Raw genomic sequence first — 20,743 nt, forward strand, 5'->3', positions numbered from 1 at the left:
AGGCATTGCCACCTCAGCACCCTGCCTCCCACACCAGCATCTGTGTTTGTTTCCCTGGGCTGCTGGGGTAAAGTGCCACACATAGCAGCTTGAGCAGCAGAACCCTGTTCTTTCCCAGTTCTAGAGGACAGGAGTCTGGGCTGCAGCCAGCTGCTAGCCTATGTGCCGCAGGGAGATTCTGTCACAGACTTCTTCCAGCTCTAAGGTCATAGCGGTTCAAATCTAGTTGAGAGGAGCTCATGCTGGATTGACATGGGCATCAAACCCCGTAGGATGGCATTTTTGGAACGTGGTAGTAGGTACACAGGCATACACATGGGGGGAAAGCCATGAAGGTGAAACAGTGATTGGGGTGTTGGTGCCAAGAGACAAGGGTTGACCAAATGCCATGGCTTCAGATCTAGAAGAAGTCTCTCTGATGATTCTCCCTCCTCACCTTGTATTTGCAGGGCTTCCCTCTCTGAGCTGAAGCCCATGACCCATTTCCCTTTTCTTTCTGCTCTAGCTCTGTGGCCAGGACTGTATCTGTCCTTCTCAAGTGACTGCAGAGACTTTATCCTGTTTTTTCATATCTTTCTACCAGTTGCCATCAACAGAGTTTGAATTTCTGAGTTATTGACGAATCTCCGGGGCCTGGCACATTGCAGGAGTGGTTCAAACATCCTATATATCTCAGCCAGTTCTTCCCAAGGCACACCCAACATACCACAGACTTTCGGGGTAAGACCCAAAGTATTGCACTAGCTGGAAGCAGCGCCAGGCCAAGATGGTGGACTGGGGTACAGAGCAGAGACCCAAGGCTGGAGGCTAGTTTCCAGATTATGAATGCTTTTTGGAGATCAGGCCTGGAATTTTCTCTGCCCTGCCTCCTTTCTTCCATCAGGGTGGATAAGCCAGAGTGCTGCCATTGCTGTCAGAGAGCATGCTCTCTCTCTCTCTCCCTCTTTCCACCTCTCCTTTCCCTCTTTCTCCCTTAAGCCCCATCAGACTGCTCCATTGCCAGTGTAGATGATCCCTGGGATGTCAACACACAGGAAAAGTTTGAAAACAAAACAAATTTCTACACAACAAAGCAGGTTCACAAGATAAAGTATTTATTTCCAAGCAACATTTGTAGACAGTATAGTTATATGTGGCCCAGACCCAGGTTCAGGTTGCACAGGTTGACAAAATCTTTAACCAGTCTAGAAAGAAGTCCATCTCAGAGCTCAAAGCTGGAGGGTGATACAGGAAAGATAGGAATAAGTTTATTTGTCATACAGGCAGGTTCACCCCAGGCCCAGAAGTAATGTCCCTGTGGGAGGGTTTCTCGGTCTCTGATGTCCTTCCATGCTGTGATTCACTTCACCTGCAGGTGACAGAGACAGTGTAAGTTGCTGTCCACTTTTAGGGAGCAGAGGTATGGGCAGTGAGGACTGGTGGCTCCCTGCCCTGGGTACTCAGCCCCAGAACCACACTACCTTGAACAGCGTGACAGTGGTGCTGTAGAAGAGGCTCAGGAGGAAGAGGACGATGAAGGTGGAGGCAGTGGTCCATAGGTTCTCAAAGCCTTCCTCCTCAGCATTCACCTCTCCCTCTGTGAAGGGACACACAGAGGGAGGGTCAAGCTAAGGCTTGGGGTTGTTAAACATCTGCCTGAGGGTTGGAGAGTCTCAGAGTGACTGGACCCCCTAACAGCACAAGCTAGACATAACACAGGTCAGACTGAAGGTCAGACTAGACCTTGTCCTAAGAGCGCTGGGGCAGCAGAGCAAGCAAGACAGGCACAGCACGTGGGCATGAGATGATGGCAGAATCAGGAACCCTAGCATAATGGTGTTGGTGTGCTTTGGACTTTTTCTGAGCAGGGGGCACCCGAGGCTGTCCCTCCTTACTACTTGAAAAGCTCTGGTATCCTGTGCCTCTCTTTGAGCAGAGTTCCTGTGGGTGGCTTGTCCTACTCCTACCAAGAGACAGATAAACACTGAGGGAGACAGAGGGACCAGGGCATTTATTGGGGTCTTTGACCCCTGTAAAGATGAGCCCTTGGGGATGTCTAAAGCCTGTGTCCCAAGTGACTAAGAATATGGAGAATTTCCAGGATGTGGGTTCAAGGAGGCAGTGTTATTGGGTGGTGATTCCTTCCAGGGGCTCCTGTGACCCATGCTGGGGGCGGGACTCAGTTTCTTCTGGACAATTGTGTTATGTCTTCTGCATTCTGAACTGGGGACTAGGGTGAGTGTGAGTGGGACAAGCACTTTCACATTGATCTTCTGAGGTGTTCTACTAATGGAGGCACAGCCAAGGGCAGCTTTCTGCCCTTGGGGCAGGCTTGAACACCACTTCCTCTGTCTGGACACTGTCTTGTATTTGCCATAGGTGGTTAGTGGGCTATTTTCTGCCCTATGGTGCTGGGACAGGAAGGCATGCTTTCTTCTTAGAGCATTCTCCCCTAAGCACAGACTGGGCTCCCAAAGAAGTTTCAGTGACCCAGTCTACTGAGGGCTTGCTGGGCCCTGAGCCCTGAAGATTATGGCCCCGGTCATAGGTATATTTGTGTGCCATGCCTGTCTACTTCTTAGTGTGCACATGTCAAGATGTTTCTGTACATGTGTGTACATGCATGTCTTTGTGCCAATGTGGTTCAGTTTTCTATATTTGACTATATTCTGTGTCTGTGTACATATGTCCATATCTGTTGGTGTCTGTTTCTGTGTGTGGCTGTGTGTCTATGCCTGTTTATATGTCTCTGAAGGTGTTTGTGTCCATGTGTGCGTGTGTGCATGAGCTCATGTGTATACTTGTGTTCCTGAGTGTGAGGGTGGTTGTGTGTATGCTTTTATGAATGAATGCATATCTGTGCATGTGTCTGCACATATGTACTTATATCTGTGTATAAATACGTGTCTGTCTGTGTCTGTGCATGTGCCTGAATGCTGCCTGTACCAGGATAGCCAAACTTCCAGGCATATATCTAGATGTAGCTGGAGGGATGACATGCTTACACTCTGTGTGTTGTAAGCCTTTTTGAGTTCACACAGAAGGAGGCAACTGGCAAGGGAGAGGAAGGGTCAAGGTGGAGGCAAATCTGCAGGGTATGTGCAGGGCAAATACAACACAGCTGTTGCCCCAGCAGGGAAAAGCATTGCATAATCAAAACCAGCGACTTTTGAATGTTTTTGTTTTTATTTCTAATTTTTATGAAATGCAACATCTCAGTCTGACATGGTTAGTTTGCATACACAGAGCAGCTGGACCCCCAGAGCTTGCCTGGTTGGGGGCTAGCATGGTCAGTAGCAGGTACCGCCTGTGTCAGACATGATCAGGGATACATTGTACAGTGTGGGTTTACCAGTGGACTTGTCCACGGTCCTCTCGGTCACCATGTGTGGCAGGGCCTCATGGCCTACAACACAGGTGTAGGTCTCCCCGGAGTTCCACTCCTCCTCTGTCACAGTCAAGACGCTGTGGGTGAAGTAGAGGCCTGGGGCCTGGGGCTCCGGCATTGGGGCATTGGTCACATACTTGTCTGTGGACAAGGGTTGTCCCCTCTGAAGCCACTGCACAAAGATGTCTGCAGGAGAGAATCGGGTCACCAGGCAGGTGACTGTGGCTGACTCCCTCAGGATCAGTTGCTCACGGGCTGGTGGCAGCAGGTACACAGCAGGTGGATGCTTGGCCACATCTGTAAGCAGAGACAGTGGTGAGGAGAGGAGTGGGGACCTGTCATCCCCATGAGATAGAAGAAGGGCCCTGAGACTAGAGGGGAAAAGGGAAAACACCCACCTCTGGGCTTTGAGATGACTTTCTTCTGTGGTGAAGGCAGGTCCCTGTGGGTCACAGTGCACACAAACTCCTTCCCACTGTTCCAGTCTTCCGCACAAACACTAGCCACACCTCTGGCGCTGAAGGTGCCATTGAGGTGGCTTTCAGTGAGTTTAATGTTTGTTTCCAGTGGCTCACCACTTCGGGAAGCCCATGAGATATTCAGGGTATCATAGGTTGCCAGGTTTGTGACCAGGCAGGTCAGCCTGGCAGTCTTGTTGAGGAAGATGTCAACAAAGGAGGGGGGGATGGGGAAGGCTAAGATGTCTGTGGACGGACCTGCAGCCAAGAGAACATTGTGTCAGTGACTGTCTGGTTGGGAAGTCAGATAAAAATTTAGTCTCCATCCCCTAAATAGTACCAACTGATTTACTGAGCCTCTTAGGTTCTGCTTAAGGGAAGACCCTGGCCTTGGCCCTTGAAGGTTCAAGGAGCAAATACCCATGTTGGGGTGGCATTAGCCATAGCTGTAAGAGGGTTGCCCTGATCTGGGAGGGCTAGTCACTGGGCTTAGCACAGGGTACTCACTGGCAGCGCATGTGGAGGACACATTCTTCCAGAAGGTGAGACCCCTGTGATCCACACGGCAGCTGTAAACGTTCAGGTTCAGCCAGTCGCTTTCAGTGATGGTCAGTGTGCTCATGACCTTGTAGGTTCGGGGTCCGGATCCTTTGTCCTCAGTTGTCACCGGCTCTGTGGTGAAGCCAGACTTCACAGGCTTCCCATCATGTAGCCAGGACACTGTGATTTGTTTGGGACTGAAGTTGGAGGCCTCACAGATAAGTCTGGACTTGCGTGGTGCGGGTCCAGAGAAGGCATCACGTGGTGGAATGAACACAGTCACATTGGGGCTCATCTCTGTGACAACTAGAGGGGAAGGACAAGGTGTGAGCTCAGCTTGGCCTAAGCCCTTGTGCCCTGCTCCCCCTGGGCCATGCCTGGGCCTCTGCCCCCTGGGAAGGGTTGGCTCTTACCTGGAATGGGCACACGTAGGTTTCTGTTGTTGTTGCCATGGTGGATTTTGCATACCAGGTATTCATCTGAACCCTCAAGGACATTCTTCGAAGACAGGAGCACCTGCGAGGTGGCTATGTACTTGCCTCCTGTCCTCAGTGCTGGGAAGGTTCTGACACCCTGGTTGACTTCAGTGTTGTTCTGGTAGTTCCAGGAGAAGGAAATGGAGCTGGGCAGGAAGTCCCGTGCTAGGCAGCCCATGGCCACCATATTCTCATCAGACAGGGGGCTCTCACAGGAGACGAGGGGGAAGACAGTTGGGGAGGATGGACTCTCTGAGGACCAGAGAGGAATAAAAGAAAAACGGAGGAGTAAGAGTCTGTCTTCTTGTCCCCTGCCAGTCAGGGCATCTCTATATTCCCCTGCCTCTGTGACTGTTGCTCTTAAGGCAGACAGGGCTAGATATGGTAGTAGGTGAACCTGGCCTACAGGACAAAGCTGCTGCAGGTTATGGAGCCACCTTCCAGCTAGAGAACATGGCTAGAACATTGGAAGCCTTCATGGACAGGGAGAGATGGCCTGCTAGAATAGATGGATCTGTCCCTTCAGCCATCGTCAGCCAGCTCCAGGGGCACTGGCACCTGCTCTCAGGGATAGTCCTAGATCCTAGCTTCTCATGTAGGCTTGGCCCTGCCCGGCCCTGCTTCCCTCAGAGACATCAGCTGAGAGAACCATTCTCATTCCAAAGCAATAGGAGGAGCCCATCGGGATGAGGTTGTGGTGGAGGAGGGGCCCAGGCTTCATGTGAGCACACCAAGCTTGAATCAACACACCGGGCATGTTTCTTGGTTCATGTAATATCCAGAAGTCAAGCTTGCTACTGTTCTGAAGCCTCTCTAGCCAAGTAGACAAGGGGTGTCAGGGAGAAGGAAGTGGGTTATGATGGCGGAACCTCATGGATTCATCTTGGAAATTTCACCTTGGCACATGTTCTGCCCCGAACAAGGTCCTAGCCAAGCTGGTCCAGCCTAGTGAAACTCATTCCGTTCAGCCTAGCTTTGCTCTTTTTGTTCCAGATCTGCCCATCTCAGCTTAGCTAAAAACTGTTTCAGGCTAGCTCACCCTAGCTCATCCCAGCTTATCTCATTCTAGCTTAGCTAAATTAGTCTGACCCTAGCTAAGTCCAGCTCAGCTCAGGGGAGTTCACACCCTACAGTTTAGCCCAGCCTAGCCTCAATAAGCTGATCTAGGCCTGGGTAAGCCTAGCTCATCCCAGCCCAGCCTAGCTCAACCCAGTTAAGATTAGCCAGCACACCTCACCTGGCTCAGCTCAGGTCACCATTCCAGCTTAGCTCAGCTGGCTCAGCTCCTCTTAGTTCATCCTAGCCTGGCTAGTCTTAGTTTAACCCAGTTTAGTCCAACCCAGTCCTGCTCAGGCCAGGTTAGTTTAACTCAGCTCACCTCAGCTCAACCAGCCAAGCTCAGTCCTCTTCAGGTAGCCAGTCTAGCTCAGCACAGTTCAGTTCAGCTATCTAAACCCTGCTAATCCCAAATTTTTGCCAGCTCAGTTAGCCTAGCTCATCCCAGCTAAACCTAGCTCAGCTCAGATAGTCCGACTTTAGCTCAGTCAGGTCAGCTCAGTTCATCCCAGCAGCATTTAGCATAGCTCAGTTCATCTTATTCCAGGATACCTCAGCCCAGTTCATGGTAGCCCAGCTCAGCCTAGCTCAGCCTTCTTCAGTTAGCTTACTCATCCTAGCTCACCATAGCCTCACTTAGTCTAGTTTATCCCAAACCAGCTCAGCCATCCCAGCTCAGTACATAGCTCATCCCACAGATAGCCCAGTTCAGCCGAGCTCAGCTCAGCTCAACCCATCCTATCTCAGTACAGCTCAGCGTAGCTCTGCCCAAGTCAGCCCAGCTCATCCTAACTCAGCCTAGTGTATCCCAGCTCAGCAGGTAGCCCGGTGCTTCCTAAGCTCAGCTCAGCTCAGCCCACCCCAGCTCCACTCATCTGAGTCTAGCTCATCCTAGCTCGGTACAACTTAGGCCAGCTTAGCCCAGCCAAGGCCATTCCAGCTCATCCTGAACCAGCTCAGCCAACCCAGCACAGCTTAGCTCACCTAGGTCATACTAGCCTTGGGCATCCCAGCTAAGGTGAGCTCAGCTCACCCTAACTCAGCTCACCCCTGCTCAATTCAGCTCACCCCAGCTTACCCCAGCTCAGCTCACCCCAGCTCTCCTCAACTCAGCTCACCCCAGCTCTCCTCAGCTCAACTCACCCCAGCTCAGCTCAGCTCACCCCAGCTCAGGTCAGCTCACCCCAGTTCAGCTCACCCCAGCTCAGCTCAGCTCACCCCAACTCAGCTCACCCAAGCTCAGCTCAGCTCACTCCAGCTCAGTTCAGCTCACCCCAGCTCATGCCTGCTTACCTCACCCCAGCTCAGCTCACCCCAGCTCAGCTCAGCTCACCCCAGCTCAGCTCAGCTCACCCCAGCTCAGCTCAGCTCACCCCAGCTCAGCTCAGCTCACCCCAGCTCAGCTCAGCTCACCCCAGCTCAGCTCAGCTCACCCCAGCTCAGCTCAGCTCACCCCAGCTTACCCCAGCTCACCCCAGCTATGCTCAGCTCACCCCAGCTCAGCTAACACCATCTCAGCTCATCCCAGCTCAGCTCACTCCAGCTCAGCTGAGTTCATCCAAGCTCAGCTCAGCTCACCCCAGCTCAGCTCACTACAGCTCAGCTCACCCCAGCTCAGCTCAGCTCACCCCAGCTCAGCTCAGCTCACCCCAGCTTACCCCAGCTCACCCCAGCTCAGCTCAGCTCACCCCAGCTCAGCTCAGCTCAGCTCAGCTTACCCCAGCTCACCCCAGCTCAGCTCAGCTCACCCCAGCTTACCCCAGCTCACCCCAGCTTACCCCAGCTCACCCCAGCTAGGCTCAGCTCACCCCCAGCTCAGCTAACACCATCTCAGCTCATCCCAGCTCAGCTCACTCCAGCTCAGCTCAGTTCATCCAAGCTCAGCTCAGTTCACCCCAGCTCAGCTCACTACAGCTCAGCTCACCCTAGTTCAGCTCACCCTTGCTCAGCTCAGCTCACTCCAGCTCAGTTCAGCTCACCCCAGCTCAGCTCAGCTCAGCTCACCCCAGCTCAGCTCACCCCAGCTCAGCTCACCCCAGCTTACCCCAGCTCAGCTCAGGTCACCCCAGCTTACCCCAGCTCAGTTCAGTACACCTCAGCTCAGCTCACCCCAGTTCAGCTCACCTCAGGTTACCCCAGCTCAGCTCAGCTCACCCCAGCTTACCCCAGCTCAGCTCACCCCAGCTCAGCTCAGCTCACCCCAGCTCAGCTCAGCTCACCCCAGCTCAGCTCAGCTCACCCCAGCTCAGCTCTGCTCACCCCAGCTCAGCTCAGCTCAACCCAGCTCTCCTCAGCTCAGCTCACCCCAGGTTACCCCAGCTCAGCTCAGGTCACCCCAGCTTACCCCAGCTCAGCTCACCCCAGCTCAGCTCAGCTCACCCCAGCTCACCCCAGCTCAGCTCAGCTCACCCCAGCTCAGCTCTGCTCACCCCAGCTCAGCTCAACCCAGCTCTCCTCAGCTCAGCTCACCCCAGCTCAGCTCACCCCAGCTCAGCTCACCCCAGCTTACCCCAGCTCAGCTCACCCTAGCTCAGCTCAGCTCACCCCAGCTCAGTTCATCTCAGCTCAGCTCAGCTCACCCCAGCTCAGTTCACCCCAGCTCAGCTCAGCTCAGTTCAGCTCATCTCACCTAAGCTAGCCTGGCTCATCTGAGCTCAGCACAGTCTGCCTCATTCTATCTCATCAAGCCCAACTTTGCTTGCCTCAGAATGATTAGCTTAGCATTGTACATCTTAGAAGACCTCAGAGAAGCTGAGCCTTTTTAAGTTCAGGTCACCTGTCTCCGCCCAGCCCTGCTTGCTAGAGCCTAGTTTACCAGGACTCTCAGCCCTGTTCATGGAATTTCTCTGTCCAGCTCTCTACTGTGGCTGGGATGGTAATGGCCAGGAGAGTTAGCCCAACCAATCTGTTTGCCTCAGCTGCTGCCATCTTTTTCTCAATTCTGTCCAACTGTGGACTTCATTCTGAATATCCACACTCTGGTCCCTGTTCTTTCACCCTGACCTTGGCTTCAAAGCACTGTCCTTTGACACCATTCTTTAACAACCATGAAGTATATTTACTGGCAACTTCCAATTCATTAGACCATCTTAAGATGTAGATCAAGAATGTCTGAGATACTTTCCATAAAAACTAAAAACATCTTTTCCTTCAGAATCCCAGCATCACCTCCTTAACCCGGGTCTCTCTTACTGAGTCTCAATTAGCCTCTACTTGAGGTTCCTTCTAGATTAAAACCACCATTAGCAACCACTGAGGCATTTCATCTTATCTATTGCTAAAGACGAGGCAGTATTGATACAAAATTCAAAGCCACATGTATAACTGAGGCAGAGTCAGTACCAGCACCCCAAGTAATATGCTTAATTGAAACAATTCCAGATAATCACATATACTTCTCTAAGATTTCCTTAAAATACCAGAGTCACATAATCAATGGTTAACAGGCAACCTTTTTCTTTTACCTTTTTTTTTTTTTTTTAAAGAAAAGTTAAATGTGAGTGACCCAGACAATGGCACTCAAAAGATGGATAAATGTCTTTTTCTCCTCCTAAAGCAGTGACTAAAGACTAAATCCTCTCAAGCAGAAGCAATCATCAAACACAAGCTTTAAGAGAGGCAGCCACAGCAGTAGCTGCCTCTGGCTTACCGTTTGGGGTGCTTGGTTTCAGGGAGGTCCAGGGTCTTTGTGTGGAATTGTTCCTTCAAGGCCATCAAGACTGGCTGATCCATAAGTAGCCAGGTGGATGGGTGGCAGAAGCCACAACTGTGCATTCCCAGGTCTAGGTGGTTCTGGGAGACCCAAAGTCTGGGTCTGCCCAGCAGCAATCTGGTCTTAGACCTTTGGCCAGTTCTCCAACAAGAAGCCGGGCCAGTGGGAGTTCAAACAGAGCATGTCCCTGTGGACTGGCTTAGATGCCTTCTTTCTTTTGCACTATCTGACTGAGTGTACTCTTAGCCACCAATTGCATGTTCAACTGAAATAATTCTAAATAATTGCATTCATTTGTGAAAGCTTTCTCTTAAAATGAACACTTAGGAAGTGGTCTTGAAAAAGACTTAGGGAGCCATCTTTACTAGAAAGTCCAAGTCATTCTTAATCATAAACCAACTAGCTCAAAAATCATGAACAAAGTCACTGTAAATACTTTGGGTATTGGAAACAAACTTAGTTGAGATCAGTGATCACAGGGAAGAATAATAAAGTGATTTTAAAAGATTTTCTAAATACACTAGAAATTAAATACATTAAAGCCCTTCAATTTCTTACATAGTCTGACTTTGAAAATGAATATACATTTTAGAAGTTGATAAACTTGAATTTGGGGAAACTAGAACTTCACAAGCTAAATTAAAAGAGGACCTTTCCAGTTTCGGCTGAATCCTCAACTTATTTTAGAAATGCAAATTACCCAGGTGTTGTTTTGCTCAGCCTGGACTTTCAGTTCTGTGGGCTGGGCAAAACATTTCAAAACTACTTCTTCAAACCACAGCTTGAACTTTACCTAGTGGCTTTATTTTCTTCTTCCCAAAATAGCCTTGTCACATGACCTGCTTCCTGCCAGCTGCCCCAGGTGTCCTGGTCCTCATCGGCCATCTTGACTTCAACTCAACTTTGCTCAATTCATTTAAAAATATTTTAGACTTAATTTATTATTGTTAAAATCCAGTTCTGAATAGGGTGTGAAAGATCCTCATCCTCATTCCTTGGCTGAACTTTCAGAAATACCAATTTTAGACAAATATGACTTCAAATTGAGTAACTAGAATTTTTGATACTTGGACACTTAAAAAAAATGAATACTTGAAAAAAATCTCTCACATTTTAAAGTCACAGTATTCTAGCTATTTTTCCTCAGGAACCACTTTAAGGATAAAAATAATATCTTCTAATATTCCATATGTACACTTCTGTGTTTCTTTGGAACACTGGACTTCTGTAGGCTCCCAGACTCCTCTAGGTAGCAGCTACCTTTTTGAGATGAGTCCGCTATCTCTAAGACCGAGGCTAGCTGCCTTCCTTGCTCAGTCCACTCACTCAGACAGTTCTCTTCCCAACAAAGAAGGTTTTGAACAATCTAGTGCAGAACACTCCTCATGAATCTAAAGAAAACGTTCCACTCCACTCTCTGTGCCTGTGCATCCTGCCACTGTACAGGTGCTGACACAGATGTGCCCCTAAAGCATATTTCTCAGCTAACACTGTGACTCCGAAAACTGAGTCTCTCCCACCGCAGCTCAAACTATCCCTCCAGCCATGGATCTTTTTAGCATCTCGCTCAAACCAGGCCCTCAAGTCCCCTGCCCCATCATCCAGTGCCTCCACTAATACACCAAACAGGTCATCTCTTAATAGTTTTCAAAGGTGTAGAAATATCCTCAAGACTCTGAGACACCTAGACAGTTTGGTCCCTAACCTCTCCTGCCAGCCCTCAGGGACAAATCTCCAGGTCTAGTCTGCAATGCTCAGAAAACTCCATAGGCAAAGGTTAAAAATGAAGGCCCAGATAGGCCATTCTTACCTGACGAGACGGTGACTTGGGTCCCTTGACCCCAGAAGTCCATAGCATAGTAATCACAATGGTGAAATTTCCATCCATACTGCACAAAAAACCTCAGAGCCTGCCTAGAATCACCCCTGGGCAACTCAGGCACCATGCCGACCTCTGGCACCCCACAAGAACCAACCATTCAAGTCCTTGGTCCACACTCCGTTCCTTACCTGGGCAGAGGTCCCTGGACCTCTCTTTAGCTTTCAAGGTGACCCATATTCTAGCCTCACCTCTGAAAAACCAGACAACCACTGGCCCTGGACTTGTCACCATGAACTGGCAGCCCCTAATTTACACAAGAGTCTGATAATCCTAGATGGGAGCCTACCCCAAATTTCAAGCCTCCATTCTGGCAGACCCTTTACCACATGTCAGTTCTGATATTACCACAGACCAGTGGGTAGAGAGCCTTGACTCAGACCCCTGTGTTTCAGTTTGGGGGCAAAGGGATTGAATATCAATTCCCATTTGCAGAGAGTCTTAGTCCTGAATGCTCAGAGTCCCCCAAGTGCATTTAGAATGGAAGAAAGTAGGACTCACCTGAAGAGACAGTGACCAGGGTCCCCTGGCCCCAGTAGGCAAACACATTGTGACAACCATGGTAAGACCCCAGACAATAAATGGCCCTTGGCTATAGCCCCAGGATCATCTCAGATTGGACCCAGTGAGGGTCAAGGAAAGCGGAGATAAGGAGACCCTAACAGCAAGGGTGGCCAGGACCACCATAGGCCCTTGGCTATAAAGTCTGGGAGCTGAGGATGTCTGTCTGTGTCAGCCAGGGTCCATGAAGACCCTATCCTTACTCCCAGGCTGTTCCTAGTCCTTCATGACCTGAAACTCAGATATACTCATTTCCCCCACCACAAAAGCAGGAAAATCTGTCTGAGCTGAGCAGAAGAGAGGGGCTGTAAGGACTCACCTGAGGAGACGGTGACCATGGTTCCTTGGCCCCAGTAGTCAAAGTAGTCACACTGTCACAAGCCCCTTTAGTGGGTATACAAAAACCCCTACCTCTATCCATCTAGTCAAACAACAGAAAGGTCTGTCTACCATGGTTGTCATTGTGCCACAGGTTGTAGCCTCTGCCTGCCTCTTATCCTGGGAGCAAAGACTTCACACTTACAGAAAAACCTATGCAGTCTATAGAGTCTGCAGATAGCCCAACTTGGGGAAATCTGGGAATATCTTTTCGAGATTCAGAATGGAGGATGCAGAAAGAAAGGCAGCTTACCTGAGGAGACGGTGACCTGGGCTCCTGCACCCCAGACATCAAAAGCATTGCACAAGAACACAACTCCTACAGCTGCCCAAACAAAAACCTGACCCCCATCTGGACTGAACACAAATTATCTAGAGACCCCAGACACTTGGCTTGTTGCCAGAGAGAAGGTGGTAGCCAACAGAGGAGATCTCACCTGAAGAGACGGTGACCAGGGTCCCCTGGCCCCAGACATCGAAGTACCAGTAACACAGCCTCTATTCTGCCTCTGTTCTTATACTAAAACCTTGACCACTGCCTGGCTTGGAACCCCACAGTCCCCAGATCGATTACTTACCTGAAGAGACGGTGACCAGGGTCCCCTGGCCCCAGACATCGAAGTAAGCATAGGCACAGTGAGGTAGCCCTACATCCAGGGCCACAAAAAGCCCAGTCCAAAGTCCCTTGGAGTCCCTGTTTGGAGAGACCTCCACCAAGGCTCAGTTGGATGGGGTGTGCCTGTAGGATGGTACCTTTCAGGCTAGATGGGCCTAGCATAGTGAGACCCTGTAAAGAGAGAAGAGAAGAAGGAAGCAGGAGAAGAAGCAAAGGAAGGAGAGAGGAAGCCACACCTACCCTGTACTCTCAGCAAACCCACCTGCCTCGCTCTGGCCTGGGAGCCCCTCATTAGTCCTTGGTAGGGCCCTGCAGCCTTCTGCTGCCTGTGTTCCTCATGCCTTCTCCACCTAGGAGCGCAGGACCTGTCCACAGGAACTCTCTCTCCCTCTGCACTGCTCTCCTGCCTTCCAGAAAGTTACCCTTCTCGCTTTCTTCCCTAGCTTCCTCAAGCTCCCAGGCTGCCCCTGGAAAGCTCCCAACAGAAGGTTTTTGTTGAACCATGAGTCACTGTGGTCCCAGTTAACACTGTGGTTCTCTGCTCAGCCAAAACCTTGCATCAATCATAGACCACAGAGTTTGGAGAGCCTGACACCCAAATTGTCAGTCATGTCTCATGTCAGGGACCAGTGATTTTTCTCAAAACAATTACTGAAGTTCTGGAGCCTGTTTTCTTCTCTTTGAAATAAGAGCAGATGAGAGGTGGGGCTGCCTCCATCTGTCACTGACCTGTGTTTGAGGTGTTTATCAGCTATGGAGAAAGGTCTGTGATGGTGGTGGGGGGCAGTGTCCCTCCATGGGCAGTCACGCAGATACTTTATCTGCCACTGGGTATCTCTGCAGTGCACTTGGGTTCCTGTCAGGTGCTCAGGCTGCCCTTTGCTTTCTGATCATATTCATACAACAGGAAAGTGACCTAAATTGAAGTCTAAAGTGTCATCTCAATTGTCCTGAAGGGGCAGCATCTCTGGTGCTGTGTCATCCGTGCTCAGGGTGGATGTGTCCTCTCCTGGTCTCTACTAGAGCTTCTGGGTCTCCACAGGGGTCTTAGCTCTGTCCTGGGTGGTGCCCGGAACAGTTCAGAGCTCTAAGAGAAAGTTCTTTGCCAGTGGTCTTCTCTTGAAGGAGAAGTCTTGGGGTTGGATCCAAGGTAGGAAAGAGTCCGTATTTACCTATGAGAGTTTGTTCAGAGCTGGGCCTTACAGGCCAGTAGTGGGTGCTTAGGGAGTATGGAGATTTGTAGCCCCAAGCTAGGCATGAGACTCTAGTAAGTAAGGACATGGGGGACACAGATGGTATGGGGTGATCAGGAGAGGAGGTGAATTTGGCTTGGGGACCTGGGACCCAGGTGGGGTGGGTGAATAGGAAAGGTGGTGTCTGACTTGGAGACCTGGGGACATGGGAAAGTGAGGTGGGCTGCAGTCCAGAGGATCCCCTCTCTACACTGTGTTCTGAGCTCTAAGAGTGAGGGACAGAAGAGGACCAGCCTTCCTTGTTCTCTTGGCTGGGGTCCTGCTCTCTGGAGGAGCTCTAGATCTTAGAGCCTCAGGTCTATCTTAGGTGGTCTCTTAAGAGAAGGAGGGGTAGGGCTGCTCCAGGCTCCCCAGGGGACACCTGCTCCTGCTGTGGTACATCAGTTACTAGTAAGAGAATGGAAGGTACCTTCTATGGACTTCCTAGCGCACAGTTTGGACACTCACAGGCTTTCCTCCTCACTCACTGTAGAGGTCTAGCTAAGCTACAGGCACTATTGCCTGCCTGGGTCTTAGTCCTCTCCTATGATGTAATATGCCTTGTAGGCTGCAGTGTGACTGGACTTGACATCCCAGGAGGAAGCTCTGGACCTTCCTGTCACCTCTCAGCTGTGCAGAGCTATGGTAGATCACTGTTAAACAATAAATCCACCTATCTCATTTCTGATATCTGTGTGCTGCTTCTGAGTAACCATGGTCTAGGTCTGCAGACCTCCTCTGCCCTATCTACTATGGACACGTGACAGGAAAAACACATGGGTGTTCTAGTTTGCTTTTCTGTTGTATATGATAAATATACAACCAAAAGCAACTTGGGAAAGAAAGGGTTTGCTTCATCTTCTAACTTAAAAGCTATCACTGAGGGAAGTCAGGGTAGGAACATAGGAAGAGATGAAGCAAGAGTCATGGATGAATGCTGCTTATTTGGCTTGCTTCCTCTGGCTTACTCAGCTATATTTCTTTTTTTGAGGGGGGAAGGGATGTTATTAACTGGTAGAGTACCTTGCCTAACAAGTACAGGCATTAGGTTCTATCCTCAGAACAAGAAAGGAATATTTATACCAGCTTATTCATAACAACCACTAATTAGAAAGAGCTCAAATGCCCATCAATTGGTGAAGGAATAAGCAAATTATAAATTATTTATATAATGGAGTACTATTTAGCCATAAAAGGGAGATGTGTTCTTTTATATAATAGTGTGGATAAATATTAAAAACCAAACCAAACCATGCTGAGCCAAAGAATCAGCTGTATTTCTTATATAGTCCAGAGCCAGCTGCCTAAGTACCACCCACAGTGGGCTTGGCCTTCCTACACTAGTTATCAGTCAAGAAAAAGGCCCACAGACATGCCCCTAGGCCAATCTGATACAGGCAATTCCTCAATTGAGGTTTGAACTCTCCAAGTGTGTCAAGTTGATAACCAAGATTAGCCATTATAGTGTTGCAGACATGTGCCCTCAAAGAGTCAGGTAAGGAACTGGACCTGTACATTGAGATGTACTGGCCAGGGCTGAGTTGGTTTTCCAGCCTCTGCCCCACAACTGGAGTCTTCTGGGACCCTATCCCAGGTACCCTATCTTGTCAGACCTTGTTCTGTCTGACTGTGTCCTGGAAGGTTTCACCTTGTCCCACCCTACCTGTTCAGCTCCACACCTTAACAGATTCTGTACCAAGAACCTAAGTTCTTGGCATGGCTACTCTGAATGGGACCTGGGTCTCAGCTGAGGACTGAACACTCAGGTAGGTGGAAAAGTTACTCTGGACATTCATCTCATATGAGTCAGAGCAGGTCCGTGGAGCTGCTGAGAGCAGCTGGTGAGCTGTGGGTGCTCCTATGGGATGTAGAGATATAAGTTTGAAAGATGGTTAGGAGCAACTTTCACTCCATCATCAAACTTCTGGATCAAGATGTCTGGCACAGGAGATATCAGACATGATGGTTGGCATGTGCTTTGGAAGACAATGACAATGGACAGCTTAATCAAGGGTCCAGGTCCTGAAGGTGGGGCCTCTGAGCCTTGGTGTGCTGTGCTGGCTCTGGCAGTATTTTCCTAGGGCCTAGCACTGCAGTGGACAAGGCAATTGGAACAGGAATACTCCTGATGTCCAGGCATGGGAGAGTGCATTGTCTCTAGGTTTGTCCTCTGTCCTGGAGAGGTGTTCTCTATGTTCTTGAGGCTACCACTGTCTGGGTATTTCACTCCAGGAGGGAGTCCCCTAGGCAAACATCAGCAGTAGAAATCTTCATTTCCTTAGCTTTGATCAGAAGCAATACAAGGGCACGTGTAGTGGCAAACCTAACAGGTGTCAGAAGCTCCTGAGAGAAATAAGTAAGTGAAGAGCTAAATATAAGGTATGTGATACTTCCTCATGAGTTATTTGTCAGGGATTCCCCATTATAACTACACGGTAAGTTCCTATTGCTGAAGACATCACACTTTGAGACTGAGACATCAATTTCAAACTTGCTGGGAAGATTCCTCTCTGCTGCCTAGTTTCCATAGTTTTAGAAGGTGCTATGTAGATTGCTGGGAGGGAATTGTCATAAATGGTTTTACCTAATGCTAGACCCTGCATACTTCAATACTGATCTATCAGATACGATGTGTGCCATGGTGCAAGAGTAGCAAGACTATTACACTGCGACCAACTGCTTTCTGATTGGATTTGAGGCTTGTTTTGCAGGAAGGAACTTAATGCCTGGGGTGGAAATCTTGCTCAAAAGGCCCTGGCTAGGGAGATGGTAATGTGCTATTGTTATTTTGCTAAATGATTATACTGTCAAATTGCTTTCTAAGTATTTATGTTTATATCCATAGACCTGGGCTGCTTTCAACCTTGAGCAAAGAAGCTTCCTTTTGCAGAGAGAGCAGTCAGTGGAGAGAAGCACAGCTGGTCCGAGTGATGAGACTAAGTGACAAGTGTAGATCTCTAAACAAGACATCTTCAGGAACTCCCCCACCCACCAAAGTTCAGGGGACACTGTAGAAAAGGAGGCAGAAGGAAGGTAAGAGCCAGAGGATGAGGAGGAGTGTGAGTTTCTGGACATGGCATGGCTGTCACAGTCCTGAAGTCACAGCAATTGTAGTTACCTGGACAAGATTAAACCAGCCCAAATTCCAGCATGATAGATTTTTCTTTTTGGTGTGTAATTGCTTTGTTTGGCCATTTAAAAAAAAAAAAAAAACTCACTGATCTGCTTGTATATCATAGTTTCTGATTTTGTGTTTTTATGCTTTTTTTGTGTGTTTTGCCTGTTTTCTAAAGAGAGAGAAGGAGGATTGCTATTGGATGGGTGGGGAGGTGAGAGGGTCTGGGAGATGAGGATGGAGAAAAAATGTGATTAGAATATATTGTATGAAAAATATTTATTTTCAGTAAAAAGATTTTTAAAAAGACATGCAGTCAGGAGGGGGTGTGTTGGGAGGGATATAAGGAAGTTGGAGGGGGATACAGGAGTAGATGTGAACAGAGTTCATTGAATACATAAAAAAAATGTAAAAAAGAGTTAGCTGAGAAGAGAACTCCCTCCCCTGATGCCCAGTGTAAGGAACAAACACAAATCAGAAAAGAAAACACAAGGAGAACTTTATGTTCCAGATCCCAGAAGGTAATAGTCAAAGAAAGAATTCTGAAATAAACTTCATACATGGTTCAGAATCTATAGCCTAGAGGCAGAGACCATTTAGGGCTGGGCTGACCGAAGGCTTTCCTTGAGGCCGTGATGTATGGAGAATGAATATAGCTCCTTCTGAAAACTGGGAACTTGCTTGGCAGAGCTAGCAACAGCTTGGGGGCAGTGCTTTGGGAAGTCAACTCTCCCTACCGTACAGGGCTATGGTTGTCAGTCCCAAAGACATCATGTGCTCAGGCTGTCATGCTCCCGTGTTCCCTTTGCTCAACGTTGTTTGATTAGCTTCCTGCTGACTTAGTTCCATTGTGTGACAGTTTCTGCTGACTCTGTCTCATTTCTCTCTTGGAAATAGTATAAAAGATGCTACATTTGTGGGTTTTCTTTTTTCCCCTGCCTAGACAGGGTTTCACTGTGTAGCCCTGCCTGTCCTGGAACTCACTCTGTGGACCAGGCTGGCCTCCAACTCAGAGATCTACCTGCTTCTGTGCTGGGATTAAAAGTGTGTACCACCACTTCTGGAGATGCTGTAATTCTTAATATGCTCACTTGTCCCCCTCTCACTTAGAACCCTGTCACTGAAGAAAGACCTGCCGGTTCAGGTCAAGAGAACGGGGTTCAGAATCTCAGCAGGTATAAGAGCTCCTCATATTTTCTTTTTTAAAAATTCTTCTCTCCTACCATACATCCTGACTGAGGAAGCCTCTCCTCCCCTGCCTCGTGCCCACCCTTCATCTACCTTCCTCTCCCGCAGATTCACTACTTGTCTATTTCTCATCAGAAAAGATCAGACGTCCCAGGGATATCAACTGAACACAGCATAACCAGATGCAATAAAGTAGGCACAAGCCCTCATATCAAGGCCAGATGACTCCTCAAAATTTCAAGGAAGGGACCAGTGGATGAGGATGGCAGCCATCAGAGCCTGCTCATGTGTCACCCATCACTGCACAACACTGTTTGTACTGACCCAGGCCTTCCTTCGTAAGGGAGAGTGATGAGGCCAGAGACACTAAGCCCTCTCACCTGTCCCTGAGTCAGGCAGGCTGGCCGGAACAGTGTTCTCATGACAGTATCAGTTTTGGCTTTTTAAACAGGGAGAAAAGCCTTTGTTTCCCCACATATCCCAGTTCAGATAATTGACATGCTGATTATGCCATCCCCTGGGTCCAGTTCCCTCTGAGATCTTGGGAGGGCATGCTGAAAACCATCACCTCATTTTATCTTATTCTCTTTGGAGTAAAAGTTGGTTATCCTGAGGGTTGCAGAGCATTTGAGGGAGAGTCTTAGTGTCAGAGCCAGGAGCTCCCAAGATTCAGAGTCTGAGGATAGTACCCCACCACAGTGGAGACACCTACATCTTTGGTGCAGTGTTCTGGGTGTTCCACAGGATCTTAGACCAATGCATACCATCTCTACTCTTTCCTTTATATCCTTAAGGACAGAGGAGAGAGCTGGACACTCAGAGGGGAGAGCCATTGCTAGTTATCAAGAGCACATGACAGGAAGAGATTTGCTCATAGTTGGCTGACGTATTTACACAGCCCAGCCTGGTATGTTTCAGTGGTAGCAGCTGTTTTCCTCTGAGGATCCTTCTGCCTCATTTTTCCCTCAAGCTTCCCATAACGTGTTTTCTGGTGGCAAAGAGGAGAGGGAAAAGAATGTGGTGCTCACCTATTTTAGAGAGCTCTTGAGACTGACCGACAGCTGTGACTAGATACTCAACCTGTGTCAGGGAGATGTTTGGTGGATGAAGACTGAGAACAGTATATGCCTGGGGATACAGCTCCTGGAACAGGATGGAGTCAACCACAGAGGCCCAGAGATGTTTGAGTTTCACAGTCAGATGTGGTCTGCCATGCCCAAACTATGTATGTCCCAAGGACAGAGAATTCTTTTTCCAGGAATAGTGATGTATTCGCTTTTAGCCATGCTACCTCACTGTAGCCTGGCCTTGGACAGGTGTTCGAATGTTAAATGTTCTTATAATAAAAAACCCAGAGCCAGATATTGGGGTAAAAGCTGAAAGATCAGAGAAGCAGAGCAAGCCATAGTCAACACCTGTTACCTCACCAGGTCCACAGATCCTCTGACTGAAATCCTCTGAGTCTTTACCCAAAAGGATCTCAGCTAAACTGCCTTAGTTCCTGTTTCTTCATGCCTTATATACCTTTCTCCACCCTGGCATCACTTCCTGGGATTAAAGGCATGTGTGCTTCCCAATACTGGGATTAAAGGTATGTACCACCCATATGCACAATGGAGTACTACTCAGCAGTAAAAAAAAAGATATGAAATTTGCAGGCAAATGGATGGCACTAGAAAGTTTCATCCTGAGTGAGGTAACCCTGATTCAGAAGGACAAACAGTATGTACTCACTCATAACTGGATACTAGATGTGAGGGAAGGGACGGCCAGATTGCAACCCACAGCTCCAGAGAGGCTAGCTAACAGGAAGAGACCCTAGGAGGGACACACGGATGGCCCAGCGAAGGAGAAGTGGATGAGCTCTACATGAGCAGACTGGGAGTGTGTGTGTGGGGTAGCAGAGGGTAAGGAGTGGGGAATGAGAACATAGGGGAATGGAAGGGTTGATCTGTAACAGGGACAGAGTGGGAGGGCAAAGAGGGAGATACCATGACAGATGAGGACATCATGGGAATAGGAAGAGGCAGGGTGTTGGGGAGGCTCTCAGAAATCCACAAGGACTACCCCACCTTGGACTGCTGGCAGTGGTCCAGAGGGTGCCTGGACTGGTCTACTCTGGTGACCGGTCTAGTGAATACACTAACCACCATCATAGAGCCTTT

General features: G+C 49.0%; 1 gene segment (V, D, J or C); it reads right to left on the reverse strand.

The window, feature by feature from the left end:
- Window positions 1-1,085: 1,085 nt before the first annotated feature.
- Window positions 1,086-20,743, reverse strand: part of LOC118595397 — a 154,524-nt gene continuing 134,866 nt past the window's right edge. The window contains 7 exon segments of the C gene segment in view: window positions 1,086-1,348; window positions 1,461-1,576; window positions 3,332-3,664; window positions 3,766-4,083; window positions 4,333-4,671; window positions 4,779-5,093; window positions 12,369-12,420. Of these exon segments, the coding sequence occupies window positions 1,340-1,348; window positions 1,461-1,576; window positions 3,332-3,664; window positions 3,766-4,083; window positions 4,333-4,671; window positions 4,779-5,093; window positions 12,369-12,420 (1,482 nt within the window).

Source organism: Onychomys torridus, chromosome 14, assembly GCF_903995425.1.
Source record: "Onychomys torridus chromosome 14, mOncTor1.1, whole genome shotgun sequence".
In the NCBI taxonomy this organism is placed as follows: domain Eukaryota; kingdom Metazoa; phylum Chordata; class Mammalia; order Rodentia; family Cricetidae; genus Onychomys; species Onychomys torridus.